We start from the raw sequence: 20,318 nt of genomic DNA, 5'->3' as shown, positions 1-20,318 counted from the left end.
TTGAGCCTGAGTAACTACTAAGAGCAATGTTTGCTTACTAATGCAGAACAATGTGTGTGTGTGTGTGTGTGTGTGTGTGTGTGTGTGTGTGTGTGCGTGTGTGTGTGTGTGTGTGTGCGTGTCTGTGTGTGTGGAAAGTAACTAAAGTATTTTTCAGTTTAAGATTTTACACAAACAAAGCACAATTTATAATATGTGATGCATTGTTATAGAGAAAGTTTAACAATAATTTCTCTAGGAATTACAATTGGCTTCGTCTGACACAGCTACAGCATTAACACTATGTTAATCAATGCATTAATAATAATTTGATACATTAGTATATTCAGTTGCTGATACTTCTGTACTTTCACTCAAAGATCCCCCCAGCCTTTATTTAAAACACAAATACAAATATTTCCCTAAGAAAGCATGAAAATTACTTTTGATTACTTTTTCCCTCTCATTGGAAATATTGTTTATTTCAAATATTGTAGACACAGTGTCTGCACTGTAAAGTCTATTCTCAGTGTATGTCCACTGGAGGTTTCAAGTGTCCACATCACACTTGATCAAGTTGCATTTTGAACCACGATTGGCTACCAAAGAGATGTTACAAAATATTGCTTGTACGCACGCGTCTTGATCTCAGATTTAAGTTAAGCACACAGAATGTTTTTGCAGATAAATGTAAAAAAAAAGACTGCTAGTGTCAAACAGCACACATACATCATTCTGCGCAGTGCAGCTCAAACATCCAATAGAAATATCAATAAGCAAAATGTTTTTTTGAGTGGAAGGGAACTTTAACAAATAACAAATTATTTTTAATGTGTGTTATTACTACTTTGACGTAAAAGAACTCATAACAAAAAATTCAGAGCAATTCTATTGATCCACACGGCTCTCGACATGGTGACGTTAGCCAGCGGCTTGCAGCTAACGGACGCACTTTTTACGTCTACTGAATAAATGTAAGTCTAATATACATCCTTCTTATAGCTATGTTTTGGGTCTCTACCAACTTCTGAAGGAAATATATGTCTCTTTAGCTGCTAAATGCTCCTCTGTGTTCACCAGCAACGTGCTAACTGAGTTTGTTTGCTACTGCTAAGCAGCTAGCTTACGGTCAATAATTAGAGCTTTTTGGGGGAAAACAGATGCATCCAAAGAGAAACTTTGATGAACGGTCAGCTAAATCTGCTGGAACTCACAATAAATGTCTATAAATACTAAGCCTGATAATTCTCTCGAGCTTAATAACTATGAGCAACTCCTTTCACTGTCACATTGTTTTCACATTGTCATTAGATACATGCTAATTAGGGAAAGATCAATTATAGTCACTTTAAGCGACAAGTATGAATACTTTTAGACAGCTGCCCCATGAAGATCCTCAAAACACAGATACTATACTCACAAAATGTACTCACTCTACTCCAGAAGAGACGCCACTCTTCTTTCTTTGCAGAAAAGAAACAAAAGACAGCAGTCTGTGAATATGTCTGTTATTGTTTTTTTTATAAATTTCGTGCAATACAGTGTTTAAGTTTATCACACATTTAGATAAACCATAATCATTTGTCTAGATATATCTATTCTCAACTACATACTATTCATATTGCCCACATAAATGCTATTTGTGTGCAGTTTTTATCACATTATTCTTTTTCTGAAATGAAATCAAAGAAATGAAAATGTTTAGAATCTGGAAGCGTCTGGTTTGTTTTGTTTTGTTTCTTCATTACATCATGTAGCGGTGTGTCCATGGTTTCAACCTGGATCTGCAGTCAGTCAGGAAAGTTTAGAAGAGGAGGGCGGTTGGGTGTTTACATGTGTTTACATTCTTGACATAAACAGATCAGGTCAGGAGTCAGCGACCACAGGGAAAGCACAGTGAAAAGAATCATGTAGAGGTTTAGGGGGTCCTCTATGTGGTGGATCTGCTGTTGGTCATGTGATAAAGTTGAGGAACACTGATCATGTGACCAAATATGGGCGGGCTGGGGGAGCAACTATGGCAGCGCAGGGTCGGTGGATGAAACCACCCATCAGGAGTCCAGGGAGGGCACCGGGAACAAAACAGCCCAAAATGCATACCCAGTTAAAACAGTGGTCCCGAAAAACGTATCTATAGACTTTACAAATATATGTATGCGTAAATTACAATGTACATGTATCTTTTCAAAAGTTTTTTCTCTATAGTGTTTTTTTTTTTTTTTTAAACCCTCTCAACCCACAAACATATTGTCTTTTTTTGCCACGGAAAATGATGAGTTGCATGTCTCACTTTGGGACTCTTCATAGAAAAAAAATGATTAGGTTTTTTTTTGTTTTCTGCTCAGGCAGTAACCTTTACCTGAATCTGTACAAATGTATTATTCTATGTCTCTTTTTTCTGCTTCCTCCAGTCAGAGGTTTCTGTTAATGCCCAAGAACAAACATCTTCAACACGACTATAGCTACAAGTACTACTGTTAACACTGATTAGAATGGAAATAAGACTAACAGAGGCCCATAGAAAACTCAGACTTATAATAACAAGGAAGTTGGTCAGTTGTCAGTCACTCACATTATTGTTGCATTTCTGTCAGTATCAATATTGGAAGACAATTTACAAGTAGTCAAATCTGACTTCATGTTATAAATGAAAATTATATAATATGGGGGTTAAAAAAAAATACAGGCCCTCATTCTCCCACATATTGTGCACACTCATGCTTGACACTTTGACACAGTTACACACAGCTCACTGAGAGTCCCAGTGGCTCTGCATGGAAGAAATTCACAGTAAAAGTCGTAGAGATCTAAAATTAGAGTGAAAGTAACATGAAAATTAAAATTTTCATTCCAAACTATAGTGTTTGCAAATACGGCTAGCCTGTAATAACGCTAATAATAATCACAACAACAATTTTACATTAACGATGATCTGGTTAATTAGCGGTAATATTGCACAAAAAATATGTGAAACATTTTCATAATAGCCCAAGGTTAATTGTGTTTGATCATTAACAAAATAAATCATTTCTAGCACGTTAAAATATCAAAATAGTTTTATTGTGAAAGGTCATTGTTGTTGTTATTATCACTCTGTTATTACTCATCCTGTTTTTGTTCTCAGTGAGATTGAGCAGACTAAATAACAGTGAACATGGAGGGAGAGATTTAGTATTTCACCTGTCTGCCTGTCTTTCTATCTATTTCTTGCTGAGCCACACAAACACAGTTCTCCTCTCTATCTTCCCTCTTTCATTACTACCCATCCTCCTTCTCTCCCTTCCTTCTCGCCCTCTTACACCCTCTCTCTACACAGGCGTTGTCTTCCTATTGAGGGTGTTAGAGTTGCTCTCCCTGTCCCCCTTCAGTCTGTCCAGAGTCCCCATCCCTCGCTCCCTGTCTCCTGTGGACGAGGTGAAGGGTGGAGGGCCGGAGCCCACCGAGTTGGGCATCGGCGCGTTGGAGTTGGAAGAATTTGAAGGGTTGTGGGACTTAAGCGATGGAAGTGTACCACTCATCATCACCCCCCCTCCACCTCCATCCTTTGGGAAGCAGTTGTGGAGCTGGTAGAGTGTGGCCCTGTCCACCGTTCCATACATGGGTGGCAAACCCCCCAGTTTGGGGTCACGGGACAACGTGTAGAGAGAGATGTCGCCTCCAGCCAGGGCCGTGTGGGAGCGAGAGTGGGGGTTTGGTAAGGTAGATACTGAAATGGGGCCCTGGGAAAGCAACGCAGAGGGGGGCAGGCCGAAGTTCTTGCCCCCACCTCCCCCTACAGGTGAGGGGTCTCGGGAGCGGGAGGGGTCGGTGGAGCGGGACGAAGAGCGGGAGCGGCGGCGGAAGCGGTAGCTCGGCAGGCGGAGCATGGCGTGCGTGGTGCTCTTGAAAATGTCGGTGCGTGACCGGCAGCGCAGCTCCTTGTTCTTCTCGATGTAGATGTTAACGGCAAGCACCCCCACCATCTCGGCCATGATGAAGGAAAGACCCCCAAAGTAAAAGGACCAACCGTAGGAGTACTGCCACTTCTTATCCTCGTCCTTCTTGGGGGAGATGTCCCCCAGTGCGGCCGAGATGTACACAATCACACCAATTATGTTACTGAGACCTGAGGGAGCACAGAAATATGGTATTTACAAAAGAGCTAAAAAGGTTTAGACAGACTAACTTACAGTATTAATAAACACATTTGTTTGACATGATGATTTATGACATTCTTAATGAAGGCAACTGCCAAGATGAAGGTTGAAGGTAAACACCTTGAGAATAGTCTAAACACAACCAGACACAGATAAAGCATGAAAACTGTTTCGGCAAGTAATATATACACTCACACAAGCAGTCACACACATATAAGCACATATTATTCTGAAGTCACCTGCAGCCACAAAGAGAATTCCTGCCCCCAGGATGATGTTTCTTTTGCTCTTATAGAGACGGCTAGCAGCGATGCAAAGCCCTCCCATCAGCAGCAGGATGGCACTGAGGATCGGGAAGATGTTGGAAGCCCTGACTACCCCTAAACAGAGGAGAAAATAATGGTGTACAGCTAAAACTAGAAAAGAGTGTAAATATACACATGCATGATGACAGGAGATGTTTGTAAGAAAATGCATCTTTCAGATATAAAAGAAATTAGATTTGTATGACATCAGAACCTGTTTTTTATAGCATTCGTGATTATTATTTTTTCTCAATGGATATCAGTTAACATTTAAAGGATTCAGTTGGCAAAACACAAGCAGGCTTTTATTGCGAAGAAGTCATACAACACAATGTATTTGTTGTTTACCATCATCATTCATCAAAATTACATCTACAAAACAAGACAATGGTAATGTTGCAGTATTCCTGAAACAGCAAATGATCAAGTGTTGACTGTAATGTTTAAGCTGCTAAATACAAGATTGAGAGTTTTTGCCTCTCATGTGGCTCTCAACTTGGCGGCGGCTCGCAACTAGCGGTGCAACAAGCGCTAACAGTGCAAACTATGGCAACAATGCTGACAGCTAAAAGTTTTTACCAGAGGGGGAACTGGAGGGCGCTACGCTTCTGCAACGATGCCGGCAGTCGGGACAACGTTAGCTGCTGTAACGGCTGTATGAGTGCAGTGCAGAGGGGCGGCAGTGAGCTAGCCAGAGGGGAACGCGCTAACATGCACTAAGAGCATACGCAGAAGGCTAAGTCAACAAAACTAGAAGAAGTTGGATTATAACACACACACGCACAGAGAGTGACTTCATTCTCTGCTCAGGAAGACATTGCTCGACGGGAAGGTTGCATAGTGAATAATTGTTTGCTGCTACTTTCTGAGTCTCTGCTCTGAGTCCTGTATACTGAACCTTTAAAGTGCACTTGACGGTAACCACGCTTGTCACCAAATCAACTGGGAATTGAAGGATTACAACTTTAAGAAAACTGGTGCTGTACTCCAAGTAAGTGAAACAACAAACAAACACAACAAGTGTGAACTACTACCACATAACCGATGTTAAAAAATACCAGGACGACGCAGAATAATAGTCAGAGAAAAAATAAAAATGGTTAAAGCCGTTTCATTAAAAACAATACTCAGTGAGGAAATTAATTACTCAGTCCTAGACACACGATTGAATCAAACCCTTCCCATGTGGCCTTTAGTGCTTTCAGCAGGCCTGCCAAACACACACACACGCAAGCACACACACACACACACACACACACACACACACACACACACACACACACACACACACACACACACACACACACACACACACACACACATTAACACTCATCTCGAAGACAACTAGGCCATGGGAGAGGAAATGCCACCTAAATGCCAGCAAAATGCCTCTGCAACATTGTAAACAGAACACAAGCTTTGCTTTATGTATGCACAGGCACACATGTAGCATATCATGGAGCAGCAAGATATCACTGCAGGGCACTGAGTCCGAACTAGGACACTCCATCTCCCCTGACTTTATGTACACAATGTCACATGTTTATGTCTTGCAAAGACAATCTTCTGAGGAATGAGCAACAGCAAAACCAAGTTAAAAAGATACTGGCATTACTCTACACAATTCGATGTTACACTATGTTCCTCCGCTTTCCTATTTATAACCAGAGTTCTCTCATTCATTTATCAGCCATGCCTAGTAGTGCTGGTATTGACTTACGTAGAACGTACTCTGCCCCATCATGGTCAAAGTCTGCATCTTCTGGGAAGTGGTTTATCTGGGAACACACTCCTCTCTTTACTCCTGAGATATGAGAGGAGAGAAAGGGGTGACCAGACACAAAAAAAAGACAGGAACTCATAACTGTAACTTCATGAAAAGAGAACAGCAAACAGTCTTCTGGGGAAAACAACTGATTGGAGACTCAACAGTCATAGCTCTGTTAGAAGATCTCTTTTTTTGTTGAATTCAATGATAAACTTCAACATAATATTAAGAAAATCACACATTCTAAATGCAAGTTAGTAACATCACACACACACGTAAATACATACAAGTATGCAGACACACAGGCAGACAGATAACTACCCGCCGGGGTCTTGCATGTAGACAGACAGACGAACGGAGGGACGCACGCACGATGATGACAGCACACCACTGTTGCTGATGGATGGATTGTGAGGAAGATGGATGGAAGTGATGGAATGAAGAGACACAGACGGAAGGAGAGACTGACAGATGTGGGATGAGCTGGTCTCTTTCTCACAGCTCTTACATTTCCACAGGTTGCTCTGTAAAGAAACGGAGGTACATCAGTTGAGCCACACGGATCAGCGTTACCGTTCTCCGACAAACTTTTCAGGTGGTGTCCGCTCATTATTTTAGACATGAGATGCACTCTGGCAATGGACTGGTTCTGATGTTTTCTCTCTCTCTCTTTTGACATAATGTGCAGTATCATGGACAACCATAAACACTTACCTTCAGATGTTGTGTTGTACATACATGTAGCTATTTGGCACTTCTCATACATATCTATGATCTTTCTGTTTCCCTGTTAAAATGTTTGGCATTGTGTATAACTCAAATTTGCACCTTATTTATTTCATATTTTATGTTTGCATTCTTGCTGCACTACACAAAATGTCCCTCGTGATGAAGAAAGCTCTGTCTTATCTCATCTTATCTTGGCATGCTAATCTTTATCAGTGAGGGGGCACTTGTACCCCAAAGGGTGCTGGTTCTGCAGTTGCCAAGGGGAACGTGGAAAGATTTTGAATGGCTCAACAAATATGATAAATAAATAAATCAAAAGTATAAATAAAACAATTCACACATTGAGTCAGCTTTAACACATGAACAAAGTGTGAAAAGCTAGCGAGTGAGCAAACAAGTAAAACTGTCGGCTTTAAGTATAGAAAAATGCTTGTTAGTTACTTTAAAAACAATGGATGAGTAAAATTGTTTGACAAAATATACAAATATTACAAGAGTATTACTATAATAATTATTATAAGATACATTGTTGAAAGATAAAAAAATTAATAGCTGAAAGTAAAAATAGTGGAGTATCTGCCACTTCAAGAGATACAAATGTGAACTCAACCAAACTGACCTCAACATTAAACTAATATATTATGTATGCATTATAACAATATCCATTTTTCTATCATGAATAGCATTATATAATATCTAGTTAATAATAAATCAGTGAACCCATCTATAACCTGATGCTTGGTGTCCATGACGGGGTCCAGCTGACAGCGCTGTGGGGGTTGGGTAAATACGTGCTATGAATAAAAAATCTGACAAATAAAAGAAAGTAATGACTGACAGGTAATTCAGTGCAACATCACCTTCAGTAAACCTGCAGAAGGGCAGGAGAGGAGGACAGGACACATCTCTGTCCACAGCATAATGTGCCACCCACCCACAGCCATAAATCTTTTAGGTCTAGCATGTCCTGCATTTCCACTCCAGCTACACCTCACTGCATCGCTGCACGACTACTGAGAATCTATCTTGGCTGAATACTCCACAGACATCAAGGATACTTGACCTCTAAGCCATGCCAAGATACTGTCAGCCTTACTGCACCACAATGTGAGAGAAAAGACTGAAAGAGAGGAAACTTCAAGGAGGGGAAGAGGAGGGGAAACCAGTGAAAGATTAAATTTAATGTTTGGGGGAGTGAGACAGAGGGATAGCAAGGGGAGAAACTCAAAGAGTCAGGCATCGGAGGGAGTGGGTGGGGGTGCACTGCAGCAGTGCTGCAAGGGCTAGAGCTTATCTCTAATTGGCTGCTTTGCTATCAGGAAGCTTAGAGATGAGGACAAATTAGCTTTGTACAATGACCAAGCCCAGGATGGGCTGAGGATGCTTTATAAGGAGAGCCAAGAGGTTTTCCTGGAGACAGAAGTCTGCAGCAAAGGCACAGATTGCTAACTCTCACCACCCCTTTGGCTGTAGCTGCTTCACTGTTAGCTCCATCCCAGCCTTCACTGTTGAGTGTCAGCCAGGCAGTGTAATGTATAATGAATTAGCAGCTCGTGTTGACGACCACTTGGAGTGAGAAGTCGATAGGCGTCAGGGTACTGGGCCTTTTGTTTCAACACTTGAATTAAATTACTGCAGCCTGAATCAAACACAATGATTAATGGATTATTTGGGTAAGGGTTCCGCTTCAGTATCATGCAATTAAACTTCAATTATGCAAAATTGTTTTCTTGTCTCTATGGTACGGTCTACCAAGTACAAATCAAATGTGTATATGTTGATGCTAATAATGATTACTGACAATACAGCAATGCCGCAGCTTTCCATACAAAGTGTTCGAAGGTCAAGTGAAAGGCGGACACTGCTGAACATGCTTACACTGATCCCGCTTTGCAACGCAGGAAATAAAGAAATAACACCAGTAACACAGGGTGACTGACAAAAAATATGATTACACTTAAAAGCGTTTTACATAGGCAAGAGAGTTTCATTGCACTGAAAAGAGTTTGGGTCAGTCGGATCCATCGCTACCTCCAGTGTGCCACCCATGAAAAAAATTGGCGAGTGTTAAATCGTCAAATCAGGCAGAAAGACAAGAGTTTATGAAAAAGTCCAAATACAGAAATCTCAACACTAAAGTCTGCTTAATCTAAATTATTTTGCAGGAAAACTGAGTAAATAATACCTATCTCCTCCCACTTGAGAGTAGAAATAACACTTATTTAGAATAGTTTGACATTTCCTTTCTTGCCGAAGTAAAGATTGATATCACTCTCAGGAATGTACTGCGTTATTATGAATCCCACTCTTCTGGCAAGACCCGCCCTGTGCAGCATTTAAGCGTCCATGTTCACCGAGTTTCTGGTAACATCTTGTCCAATGGGCTATCCTGAAGTTTATGCCAAACCTCAACCAATCGTCTCTGCCAAACCAGCCACGCAAGCCAAGTCTCATCAAGAAGACGAGCAGGATTTGTAATTACGCGTCTGCACTGTAAATATGAAGCTACATCTAGCAGCCAGTTAGCTTAAACTGCAAACATGGCTCTGACTATTTTCTGATTTTAGGGTTAGGATTGCTGTTTTTATGCTTTCGTTTATGTACGGGTTTAACGTTCTTTCATACTTTAGCTTTCAACACATCAACCGCTTCAACCAAAGCAAACTTGCCACCCATTGACCCAATGTTTCTCCCAACTTCTCCTTTACCTTCCAGGCAGCATATCCTCCACAATCCAGAGTGGGTGAGCGCCCCAGGATCCTTCCTGTCCTTGTTATGGGGGTCATCCTGGGTAACGTTGGCTGTGCTGTTGCAGATGAGGGCACGGGAGTACAGCCAGTAGTCCGTCCCTATTGCCACCGTCATCAGGCCGAAGGCAGCAAATGCCCCGACGGTGGTGAGAAGGATCTGGATCCCCTTCTCACACACCATGCCTTCAGGGAGAAGAAAGGAGGGAGAAACAGTTAAAACAACAAGAAAGAGTGGGATAACTAAGCAGAAGTGTGTTTACAATCATACACAAAGTGCAGTTTAATGAAAGAGACGGCAAACGTTCAGGTGAGATGATGAGGGGCAACGGGAGGTGAGGTGCACTGATGGGAGGCAGAGAGGGTGGTGATGGGAAAAGGCGAGGAGGAGGCGGATGTGGGAGGTGCATAAGTGGCTCTATGATGTGTCCTTGGAGGAGAGTTGGATGGCTCTGCTGACTCCGCTTAACAAGACAGAATTGATGTGAAACACAACAGATCACACCCCCCCCCAATCTCAGTGTACTCCATATTCATGACCCTGACACCATTTCCCTCAGAATCAGCACGTCTGGAGATGAATACACAAACAAACACACACTCGCGCACACTTAGCAGATCTAACGAGATCACCTTGTTCCTATACAGTTTAGGAAGCGAATGTGGTTCCTTTTACATACAGATATGCATGGAGGCGCTCACACAGGCGACATCATACAGCTAGTCACACATACCCATGAAGAGGTGTAACTGTCTGTCATCTGTGCATATGACAGTAAAAACATCTTGAATCTTGAATATCCTCTACTATGGTCAGCATAAAAAGTTTTCATTTCATCCTAATAATGCTGATTCTGACAGACTTTTGAAAAGACTGAAGCAAAGGCTCAAACAGTCAAGACTTACCTGACGGCGAGTTTCTATCCTTCGACTCAATTTTGAAATCTTTCTTTTCCTCGTCAGTGAAGAACGTGCTGTCCCCTCAATCCGGACAGCATCCATCGACTGTTTTCACCCGCTCCCCTCTCTCCTTCTTGCACTTGTTCTCTGTCTTTTGCCTCTTTCTCTTGCTCTCTCTCTCTCTCTTTTCCTTTCTTTCTCACTGGAAAGCGGCTGCTGGTGGAGGTTGTGGCTTGGACGGTTGTCCCGCTGTCTCCGTCTGTCCTCTGTTAGCAGAAAACTCGCACCATGGTCACGGCTCTGCTGCTGCACATGACATAAAGCAAAGGTTAGGGGATTTTTTTGTGTGCATTTTATTAGTTGATGAAGACAGATGAAAAGAAAAGAGGCCTGGTCAAGAAAAAAATAACAATGGAAATAGCCTAAAAAAAGCTGCTGCTCTGACAATCAATAATTTGAATGATAATATCTGCTCTACTCCTATTTTATGTATGTTTTTTGTCCTAATTAACAAACGTTAGCATTCTAACACACTGAACTGAAATTGTGAACATGGAAAACAGGATAACTGCTTAAAGTCACAAGCGTTTGTATTGTTATTGTGAGAGTCTGCTTGAGTTAGTATTGAGCAACTGTACCAAACTCCAGCCTCACGGAGCTGCGAGCAGGCGGCAGATACGTCTTCTGCTGATTGACTCATTATCAACCCACCAGCTCTGTATCCTACAGATGCTCCAATATTGACACATTGTTTACACAGATTAGAGTGATTATAAGTGACAGTATTACAGGCGAAGGACAGAACGACTCCAGCGCGAGCTGTGCTGCATCCAGCCTGAATAAGAAGAGCAAGAGGGGGAGGCAGGGAGGACCAACCCGACATTGTTACCATAGCAACATTGAATTCCAAAGTCTGGATCAGCATAGAGCGAGAGGAGGGGGGGGGGGGGGGGGGATAGAGGGAGAAAGAGGCAGAGAGCAAAGCGGAGAGAGGGCAGAGAAGAGTGAGAACAGAGATGGGAAAGAAAGAGAAAGAAAGGGGGGAATATTTCAAATCACGAGCATGAGTGAGTGAAACACAGACAGACACACAGACCGAACAGTGCGCTAATGCTCTATCAATAGATTTGTGTGTGACCATGGTGACACAGATGCTCCCAGACACACACACACGCATACACATGCACGTGCACACAAAAACACACGGCAATAAAGACAACGCGGCGTCAGTTACTGAAGAGAGAACGAGAAGAAACCGCTCTGTCGGTGTGTTTTCTTGATGAATGAAGGGAAAGATATGAGGATGCAATAAAGCAGCACACATTATTCAACAAACATTATTGAGCAGACATAATGCAGTGCAGTCAAGTCTGTTAATATTTGATGATGCAATATGGCATCGTGATCAAAATAGGTTACATCCTGTTTGCATTGTGAGACCCAAAACAGAGCTGCCTCAGAGACAGAAGGGGAGATGGAAGGAGAGACGGTGTGTTGTGTGTGTTTTTATGTGTGTGTGTGTGCATATTTCCTCTCCAATGCATCTGAGGATGGGTCTAGTCCAATCTTATTGAATCCCAGTAGGCCTAATGTTCCCCTCAGCTCCCCTCAGTTAGACTGTTAGCCTCCTATCTCTGCATTCAGGCTCCTTATTATGTAAACTGTCAAATGACACCACCACAGTGGGGCTTATTTATACATTGTGGGTTCATATGTGCAGGCATACAAGTGAATGTGATTGCGTACGCGCGTGTGCGCGTGTGTGCGTGTGTTTGTAGTTTGACCTTCCAACCCTATCAACATACTGCCTCTCCCCGAGGAAAATACATGTCCAGAAGGGATTACACTATCTCCAAGACCTAAAAAATGCAGTATCTATTGTGTGTGAGAGTGTGTGTGTGTGTGTGTGTGTGTGCTTGCGCGTGTGTACGTGTGTGTGTGTGTGTGTGTGTGTGTGTGCGTGTGGTCTTTGACTACAGTATTTAATGAATGACCTTAACAATAACCTACTAAGTTATTACCCTTAGCAAAAACTCCCTTGTGTAGGAGATCATAATTGCCATTTAATTATCTGTAATTTCTATTTTCCACTAATAATTAAGAAAGAGGGGAACGAGAGCAAGAGAGCGTGAAAGAACAAGAGGGCAAGAAAGAAAAAAGAAAGTTCTGAAAGTTTAACTAAATGGTTAAGACTAAGGGAGTGTACAAAAATGACTTAACGATATTACAGTTTATATTTGGGTCCTCATTTTGACTTGAAGCTCGCAGCTTCGGGCTACACGAACCACTGCGAGGACAACTCAACAAACAGTCATCAGTTAAGTTGCTTTGAGGGTCATGCAGGTGCCAGTTTAAAGATGTCCATCATGAGTCTTGAGTACAAAGTGAACTAAGGTCCAGTCCCACTCACAACCTCAATCATGTTCATACAGTCTTTGACAGCAACACATTTGGCAAGAATTGTGAATATTTTTTGGTAATTTCAGAAATATAAGAACATGTTTTCCTTTTCCGTAGAGCCTACTCACTTCGATAGCGTTGCTCTTTTAGTATGTATAGTATGTGCTTGTAGCACTCTGAGGACTCTGGGCCAGCCAGCGTGCCAAAAAGCAGGTTGTACTGCAGCAGTAAAGGCCATGAGGAGCAAGCTGCTACAGCGGTCTTCACTTGTCAGAAAACTTAGGATGCAATCAGATCTTCCTGTGTGACTAATTCCCGGGATGACAGAATACCTTGTATAACACATAGGCACACCCAATGAGTTGTGGTTACAATAATGCAGCCATAAATCACATAGGAGATTTGAATTTTGAAGCAGCTGCTCCATTAGCTATTCATTGCATAAATCAACTACCAAACTGCTTGCTGAATAAATGATGACATCTGTAATAAGTTTTTCCACACATGTGAAAGGCAAATGATCCTGTGTGGGCATGTGGGAGTATTTTCAGTGGAGATACACAACAATGATTCAACAGCACAGTCACACTAAATTGACTCGTCCATGTCCTGGAGAGGAATTTCAGGGACTTAGTTAGTGGAAATTACACTGGCTAATACTGATTGCTTGACCAAGAGAGAAAAATGCACTAGGCCTACTTATGATGACAGCTCTAAAAATACAAGCAGCGTATTCTATTTTGAGTGCTTGATGCAAACATGTCTAAATATTCAGAGCAGTGACTCTTGGTGGCTGTTATGATTTCTCTCCTTAATCATGAGAAAGAGCTACACACCTGAGCTCATTGCTGAGATCCCACAGCTGGCAAACACAAGCACACACACACACATTTACATCTCCGCACACTAACATGCATGCCAGCACAGACACACACGCAGGTGCATCGAAAAAGATCAACACACAAACAAACCCTTGGCATGCAAGCACATATGCAGCCTCAAACCCCCACAACTGTCAAAATGATGACAATAAAATCATAAAATAGGTCATCTTTAAAAGGCATTTCAAAGTGTAGCCGAATTGCCATTAAGCCCATGTGAAGAGTCTACCAAGATCCTCAGACTGCATGTGACCATGTCTCTGCCTGTCTGAGCAGAACAGCCTGAGGAGGCAGTGACAGTAACACCTTGGTCTAAGAGGCTCCCGAAATAAAGTGTCTCTGGATGACCTGACGCTCATGAACCCATGAACATATGCTTAAACGCAGGCACACGTGCAGCACATGCTTAGAGACAGCCAGTGAAGTAACAGCAGCTCTAATTCAAGACGGCTCTTTGAATTTATGGTTTTAATAAAGAAAGAAGTGTGTCGTTAATTCATTAGCCTGCCATTTAAGTGCAGCAGAGGTGAAGGAACCGAATTTGGAAAAGAACTGAATAATTGCAGATATAAAAGCTTCTAAAAAAACTAAAAACAGGAACCCTTAGTACAGACAGTACAACTGCAATTTAATTATTATTTTTTTATTGGTGAATAATGATTGAATCTGTAAAGTGTCCTAAAATTCTGAAAAATACCAATCTCAATGTAACCGAGTCCAAGGACAAACCGTCTGAAACCCAGAAATACACAATTTACAATGAGAAAAGTGTGAGAAAATGAGCAAATAGCTCGTAATTAAGGGAGGTAAATGTTGATGAGTTTTCCTTAACTAATTATTAACTAATTTTGAATAAATTAATGTTGGTGTGAAACAAAAAATATGAATAATTTTGGCATTGTGAGGAAATGACCTCACTTTCTTGTTAAGAAAAGATGAGAGAGGATCAATACCACTCTCAGTTATTAAAGTGGTATTGATCTTCTCATCTGACTTTCAGCAAGAAAGCATGTTTACCAAACTGACTCAAGGTCCACCCACCAGCGTTTCCAGGGGCTTTCAACCCCATCTCATGGTCTTCATTCAAGAGTTTGTGACAAATGAGAAATGAGCAAGCGTCTTCTGTTGAGGAAACATGGGTAAAAGCTCCATGAAAGGATAATCCGTACACCTGGATTTAAGATTATTAGTTTTTTGTCAGATTAATTGTCAATGTATTTTCTATCAGTCAAATAACTTTAATCGACTTATCTTTACAGCTTTTCACAGGTATGCCATTAGTTCATCTATGTTTTTGTTAGCTAAATATTAAAGCGATACACAAAACCTTTTCTGCACTGTTTGGCATAAATCCTTGAAAGGATAAACATCTTACTAAATAGTCTGAACTTGATCTGTTTAATGTCGTACTGAGGGAAGAAGCTTTCGTCACAGGTCTCATGTCGTGTGTCTTCAGTCTAGTGAGCACGCTCTCCTGTCAGACATGCTAACACTTTGTCTGCTGTGTGTTTGCATTGCATGCCTTTGCGCAGACAGGTCGCCTACAACGTATCACTGACACGATGCGCTTCAATCGCAGGCTCTTACAACCCTGCTCTCAGAGGCTGCACTAACTTGAGCAAAGCACTTAAAAACACCAAAGCTGGAGGTTAATTGATGCATGGGTCACAGCCATTGAGACAGGAGTCAATTAGAAAGCTTTGGATAAAAGCCTCTGCTCACTGGAATCATAAGCAACGTTGTGTATGGAATCAGCAAATACAGAAAGTACTCCTTTGAGTACAGTCACAGGTTAAAATGTACTTTCCTTCCCAAGTACAGTAAATATGCATGAGTTTGTTCTTACTGACATTGGTGCAGAGAGCAGATGCACATGTATCTGATTGAATAGTTATGTTTTGATAATTAGACCTGTTATGGGACCCGTATTTAAAACGAAGTATCTGAGTCGGTCTTCTTGTACAGTGCAGGGTTCCTCCTGAGCTCCCTAGAGAGAGGAAGGAACATTGTGAAGCCTTGCTGTAGACCATCAAGAAAATTGCAGCAAAGCCATTGATCCCCTGAAGAATATAGCTACATGACAGATGTGATGATCATTGCAGAATTGCTTCTCCTCGGAGAGAGAAGAGCAGCGTAAGAAGAAGATGAACGGCTAACGGCCAACCGGCTTTGAAATAAGAGAGAAATAGCGAGGCAAAACAAGTGGAAATATTCAGAAGTTACAGACATTGTTTCCAATTGTTCTGGACCGCTCGTGCATTAGATGATTATGTTTTGGCCGACGCTTAAAACAACTACAGCCTGTGTGGGCAACGCACCAGTATTGACTGCAGTGAGTCACCTTACAGCGTAAACAGCAGATCTTAGAGGCGGCTGAGGGGTTTTGAAAGTAATCCAAAATCCACAGAGACAATCATCAAGGCCACACACAGTACAGACGGTGTTTACCACGTGGGACGCGGAGTGGCTGAGGGGGCGTGGTCAACAGACTGCGGGACGATTACATCTCAATGAAAAATTGCTCATCATTGATGCAGAGTTAATGGCAGTTAATGGCACTGTGTTGCAAGAACTTTCACGTCGCTGTTTGGGACATGTTTGGTGTATCACTGCACATACGTTAGTCAAACATGCCCTTTAAAGGGACAATTCGCCCCAAAATCAAACAATGACTATTGATACAAACGGCGAGGTCGGTGGATTATCTTGAATAGCTAAGTCATGATTTCTGCAAAAGAGAGATTGCTGATGAATGTTTTCTTCGGGCGCTTTGAGCACCACAAGCAGATCGAGATGATGTCCTCTTACATTGGAGAGAAGGCCGACATGTCTACGGCTGATATCTCACGGACTCACACCAAAACAATTAAAATGTATAAATACCACTTTATACAAGGTACATAGTAGGAGGTGAGAGGACAAATATGTTGGTTTTTTTACTTTGGGGTGAACTGAGAGTGCAAGTGTGTAAACATTAGGCTTATATATGTATACTGTCATTAAAAGTCAGAATCCTAAAGGTATTTTGCAAACTACAGTTTTAATTATTCATTTGAAATGTGCAGAATGGCGATTGCATTGTGCAAATAAGTTTCTCATCCACAATCATCCATTTACAAATTGCATATGTATCATGAAATGATCAACAAACTACAAGTTAACAATCAACCACCACCACATTGACACCAGCAATTTAGGCTAAATGTGATGATGTACATATCTAAAGTTCCACTGTATCCCTGTGACACTGCTCACATCAGGTGAGAGCTGCACAAGCTGGATCTGCATGATAACCACAAAGGAGCAGGTGCTGCTGATGGACACTTCTGCTGCTGTAAAAAGAAAAAGGCCAGACCCCATGCTGTAGAGATGCTGCACCTAAATCATCAACTCAGCTCGGAGGGGAAAAGCTTGTGCTCTAACTGCAAGTGACCACATTTGGTTATTTCACAGCAGATGATGGTAATCATTCAGAGTCGCTCCTGCAGCTTCCAGTGAAGAGACAGGTGTAGGTTGTCTTTGACGGTGCACGGTGTCTCCTGAATGCTGCAGTGCACACTCCTATAGCATCTCCAATCACATTTCAGTCCACCTTTAGCCCAGATGTGATCTAAGCTGTGCTAAAAAAAAAAAAATGAATGATTGATAACGCGCCAGATGTTTGGTGCCCTTTACCTCTAAATCTGGCAGCACACAGGACACACGTTGGCCAGTGAGAGGAGACAGTGGGCTGAATGGAAAATGAATCTCGTAACTCATCAGATAACATGATGTGGCTCAGGTCCAACACGAAGCTAAGATGTTGGCCCTGCGATGTGAGGAGTCCGGCGGCAGAGCGGCAGAAGCTGAAGACCAGTGATGAGACACATACGAGCTCGCAGCAACGGGCCGAGAGCGTGCAAAGCTCAAGTATAGTGATGCGGACTGCGGTGCATTCATTAATAGAGTAGCTACACACATCACCCTGCCGCCTGCATACGGCTACACGGTGGAAAATGGACGCCTAGCATCAAGCGGCCGGTAAAGAGGAAACTCAGTGGAATGGGACACAAATCACACATCACGCACGAGCCACATCCACATAAACCACTCCCGATTGTGCGACCATTTCAGCACATACAACCGATATTTGAGTCCCAACACCTGCGGTGCGGATGCAGTGAGAGCTTCAAACGAGCTATTATAAGGATTTAATTTGCATAATAGACGTTGCCGTCGCTAATTATAGGCCCGCGGAAATAGGTGGCAAAAAAAAATTAATCATTCAGCATTTAATCAGAGAAGTGGGCAAAAGTCTGAGAATGATACTCGTTATTTTTCCTCCTAATTCCCTAGTCTACACTGCCAGTAGTGGGCTAAGTTGCGGGCAACGTGAAACAAATCAACGTGGCGTGTAAATGACACTGAATAAACTGTGATCCATTAAGCTGCAGAGTAAAAAAACAACAGTGACACAGTGTAATCTTAATCATTGAAAGAAGCTCGTAGAGATCTTACCTGCAGGCTTTTGTTTTATTTCAGAGATTTGCAGCGCGTCGCACTCCCAAAGAGATGGAGATGGAGGGAAAAAAAAAAGAAGATAGGGGGTGGACGGTGGATGGGCTGAATAACGGGTCTATCGAGGCAAAAAAATAAATAAATAGAAAGGGGGTGATTAGAGCTCGCGAAAATAAGACGCTCGTGAGGGACTGGGCGCTCAATTCCTGATTAAATTTAAGTCCGCCAGTGGTGGAAAAGGGTTGAACATGCATAAAAAAAAAGGCGAATACAAAACACGTCACTGAACAGGGATTTGTCTACAGTGGATGTGGCCGCTGCTTGTGTGTACTCGGGGAGAATGCGTCTCCCCCTCCCCTCCGGTGGACGCGCGCTCGCCTGCCTGCCTGCTCCTCTATCTCTTTCTCCCACACTGAGCGCGACGCAAGCAACTTGTCGCATCCCACCAAAACTCCTCAATGATGTGAATGATGACGGATAATGTCAGAATCGACACAAGATGAAATCTACTACACTATGTTGCGCTGCAAGGTTTAACCCTCCTCATCTGCCCTCCCTCTCCTCTCTCATATTGAGGAAATTAGTCTGGATGTGCTTATTGGAGCGTGTGCCGCGCGCGCAGGGCTGTGTGATTGTAAGTAGCCTACTAGCCATGACCGGGTTATATGTGCTATTGATGTAAAAAACATATATATATACACACACACACACACACACACACACACACACACACATATATATATATATATATATATATATATATATATATATATATATATATATATATATATATATATATATATATATATATATATATATATATATATATATATATATATATATATAAATACACACACATTGCTGGAGAGCGACTCGATGGAGTGCCAGTGGGACACTTTTCCTCTGTGGTGATGATGATGATGGGGCCGCGCTGGTGGTTCTGGGAAATGCAGCACGAGCGCAGCCCTGCAGAGAGAGAGAGAGAGAGAGAGAGAGAGAGAGAGAGAGAGAGAGAGAGAGAGAGAGAGAGAGAGAGATGTGTTAAATAGTGGAGTCAAATATCTACAGGTCAGTATGGACAGATATTCATCTGGAGCCATGAAATAATTGTGATAATTGACTATCATTGCCGTAATTATTTAATCTTTAGTGATAACGGATCTATCTGTTTGTAATATAGACTAAATTATGTCATGCACAGATCTATAAACAAGGAGCCAGAGGCTCAAGCTGCCGGTCGCAAAGCAGTAGACAAAACTGAGCGGACAATGACCTTCAATAGCTTGAAAATGGCTTTGCTGGCCAGTTCACCTCTCTCTCTCTCTCTCTCTCTCTCTCTCTCTCTCTCTCTCTCTCTCTCTCTCTCTCTCTCTCTCTCTCTCTCTCTCTCTCTCTCTCTCTCTCTCTCTCTCTCTCTCTCTCTCTCACACACACACACAGAGGGGAGAGGGAGAGCTGGGGAGAGCTAATACAGAGTGACAGGTCTTTCATGCAGTAATGGTGATGGTGAAAAGAGAGATCCACTCAACCCACACTGCCACACACATTAAGTCAAACACAAACGCATACGCAGACAAACAAAAGAAGCTAACACACGCCAACACACACTAACACACAAAAGTGGCCACATAGCAACCTCAAGTCACAATTTAATCTCAATTGTTTAGACCAGCAGTCAGGCTTTATTCATCAGGAGAGACACACACGCACACACATGCACACACATGCACACACACGCACGCACACACACACACACACACTCAGTCCTAGAAGTCAGACAGCAGAGTGCTCATGCGTTTTAGCTTTATTGACCTGTGGATGTTTGATGTTTGACTTAATGTAACACCTCTTACTGACTTGCTTTACACACACGAGCACTGTCACACATTATTATGCACTAATTGCAGATTTGGCGTCTTGCTTTCAATTCCTATGTCATTCTGGATTGTTTTCTGATAGAAATATTGAGTTCTCTG

General features: G+C 42.2%; 1 protein-coding gene across 2 annotated transcripts; it reads right to left on the bottom strand.

Annotated features, from left to right (window-relative positions):
- Nucleotides 1–1,465: 1,465 nt before the first annotated feature.
- Nucleotides 1,466–18,782, bottom strand: cacng8b (calcium channel, voltage-dependent, gamma subunit 8b). Of its 2 annotated transcripts, XM_068570096.1 has the most exons (6): nucleotides 18,343–18,782; nucleotides 10,571–10,870; nucleotides 9,626–9,850; nucleotides 6,141–6,224; nucleotides 4,355–4,495; nucleotides 1,466–4,084 (listed from the first exon to the last, which is right to left on the bottom strand). In XM_068570096.1, exons 3-6 carry the CDS (start codon nucleotides 9,846–9,848, stop codon nucleotides 3,288–3,290), a joined length of 1,245 nt encoding a protein of 414 aa, XP_068426197.1. In that variant the 5' UTR covers nucleotides 9,849–9,850; nucleotides 10,571–10,870; nucleotides 18,343–18,782; the 3' UTR covers nucleotides 1,466–3,287. The 2 variants fall into 2 exon arrangements, with proteins under 2 accessions (XP_068426197.1, XP_068426195.1); XM_068570094.1 differs by lacking the exons at nucleotides 10,571–10,870; nucleotides 18,343–18,782 and having other exon boundaries at nucleotides 6,510–9,718.
- Between the last annotated feature and the right edge of the window lie 1,536 nt (nucleotides 18,783–20,318).

Source organism: Clinocottus analis, unplaced genomic scaffold (genome assembly GCF_023055335.1).
Source record: "Clinocottus analis isolate CAN_PGR_092001 unplaced genomic scaffold, fCliAna1.0.p SCAF_9, whole genome shotgun sequence".
Taxonomy (NCBI): domain Eukaryota; kingdom Metazoa; phylum Chordata; class Actinopteri; order Perciformes; family Cottidae; genus Clinocottus; species Clinocottus analis.
Note: the sequence above shows the minus strand (reverse complement) of the source record. Positions and strands in the feature narration are given on the sequence as shown.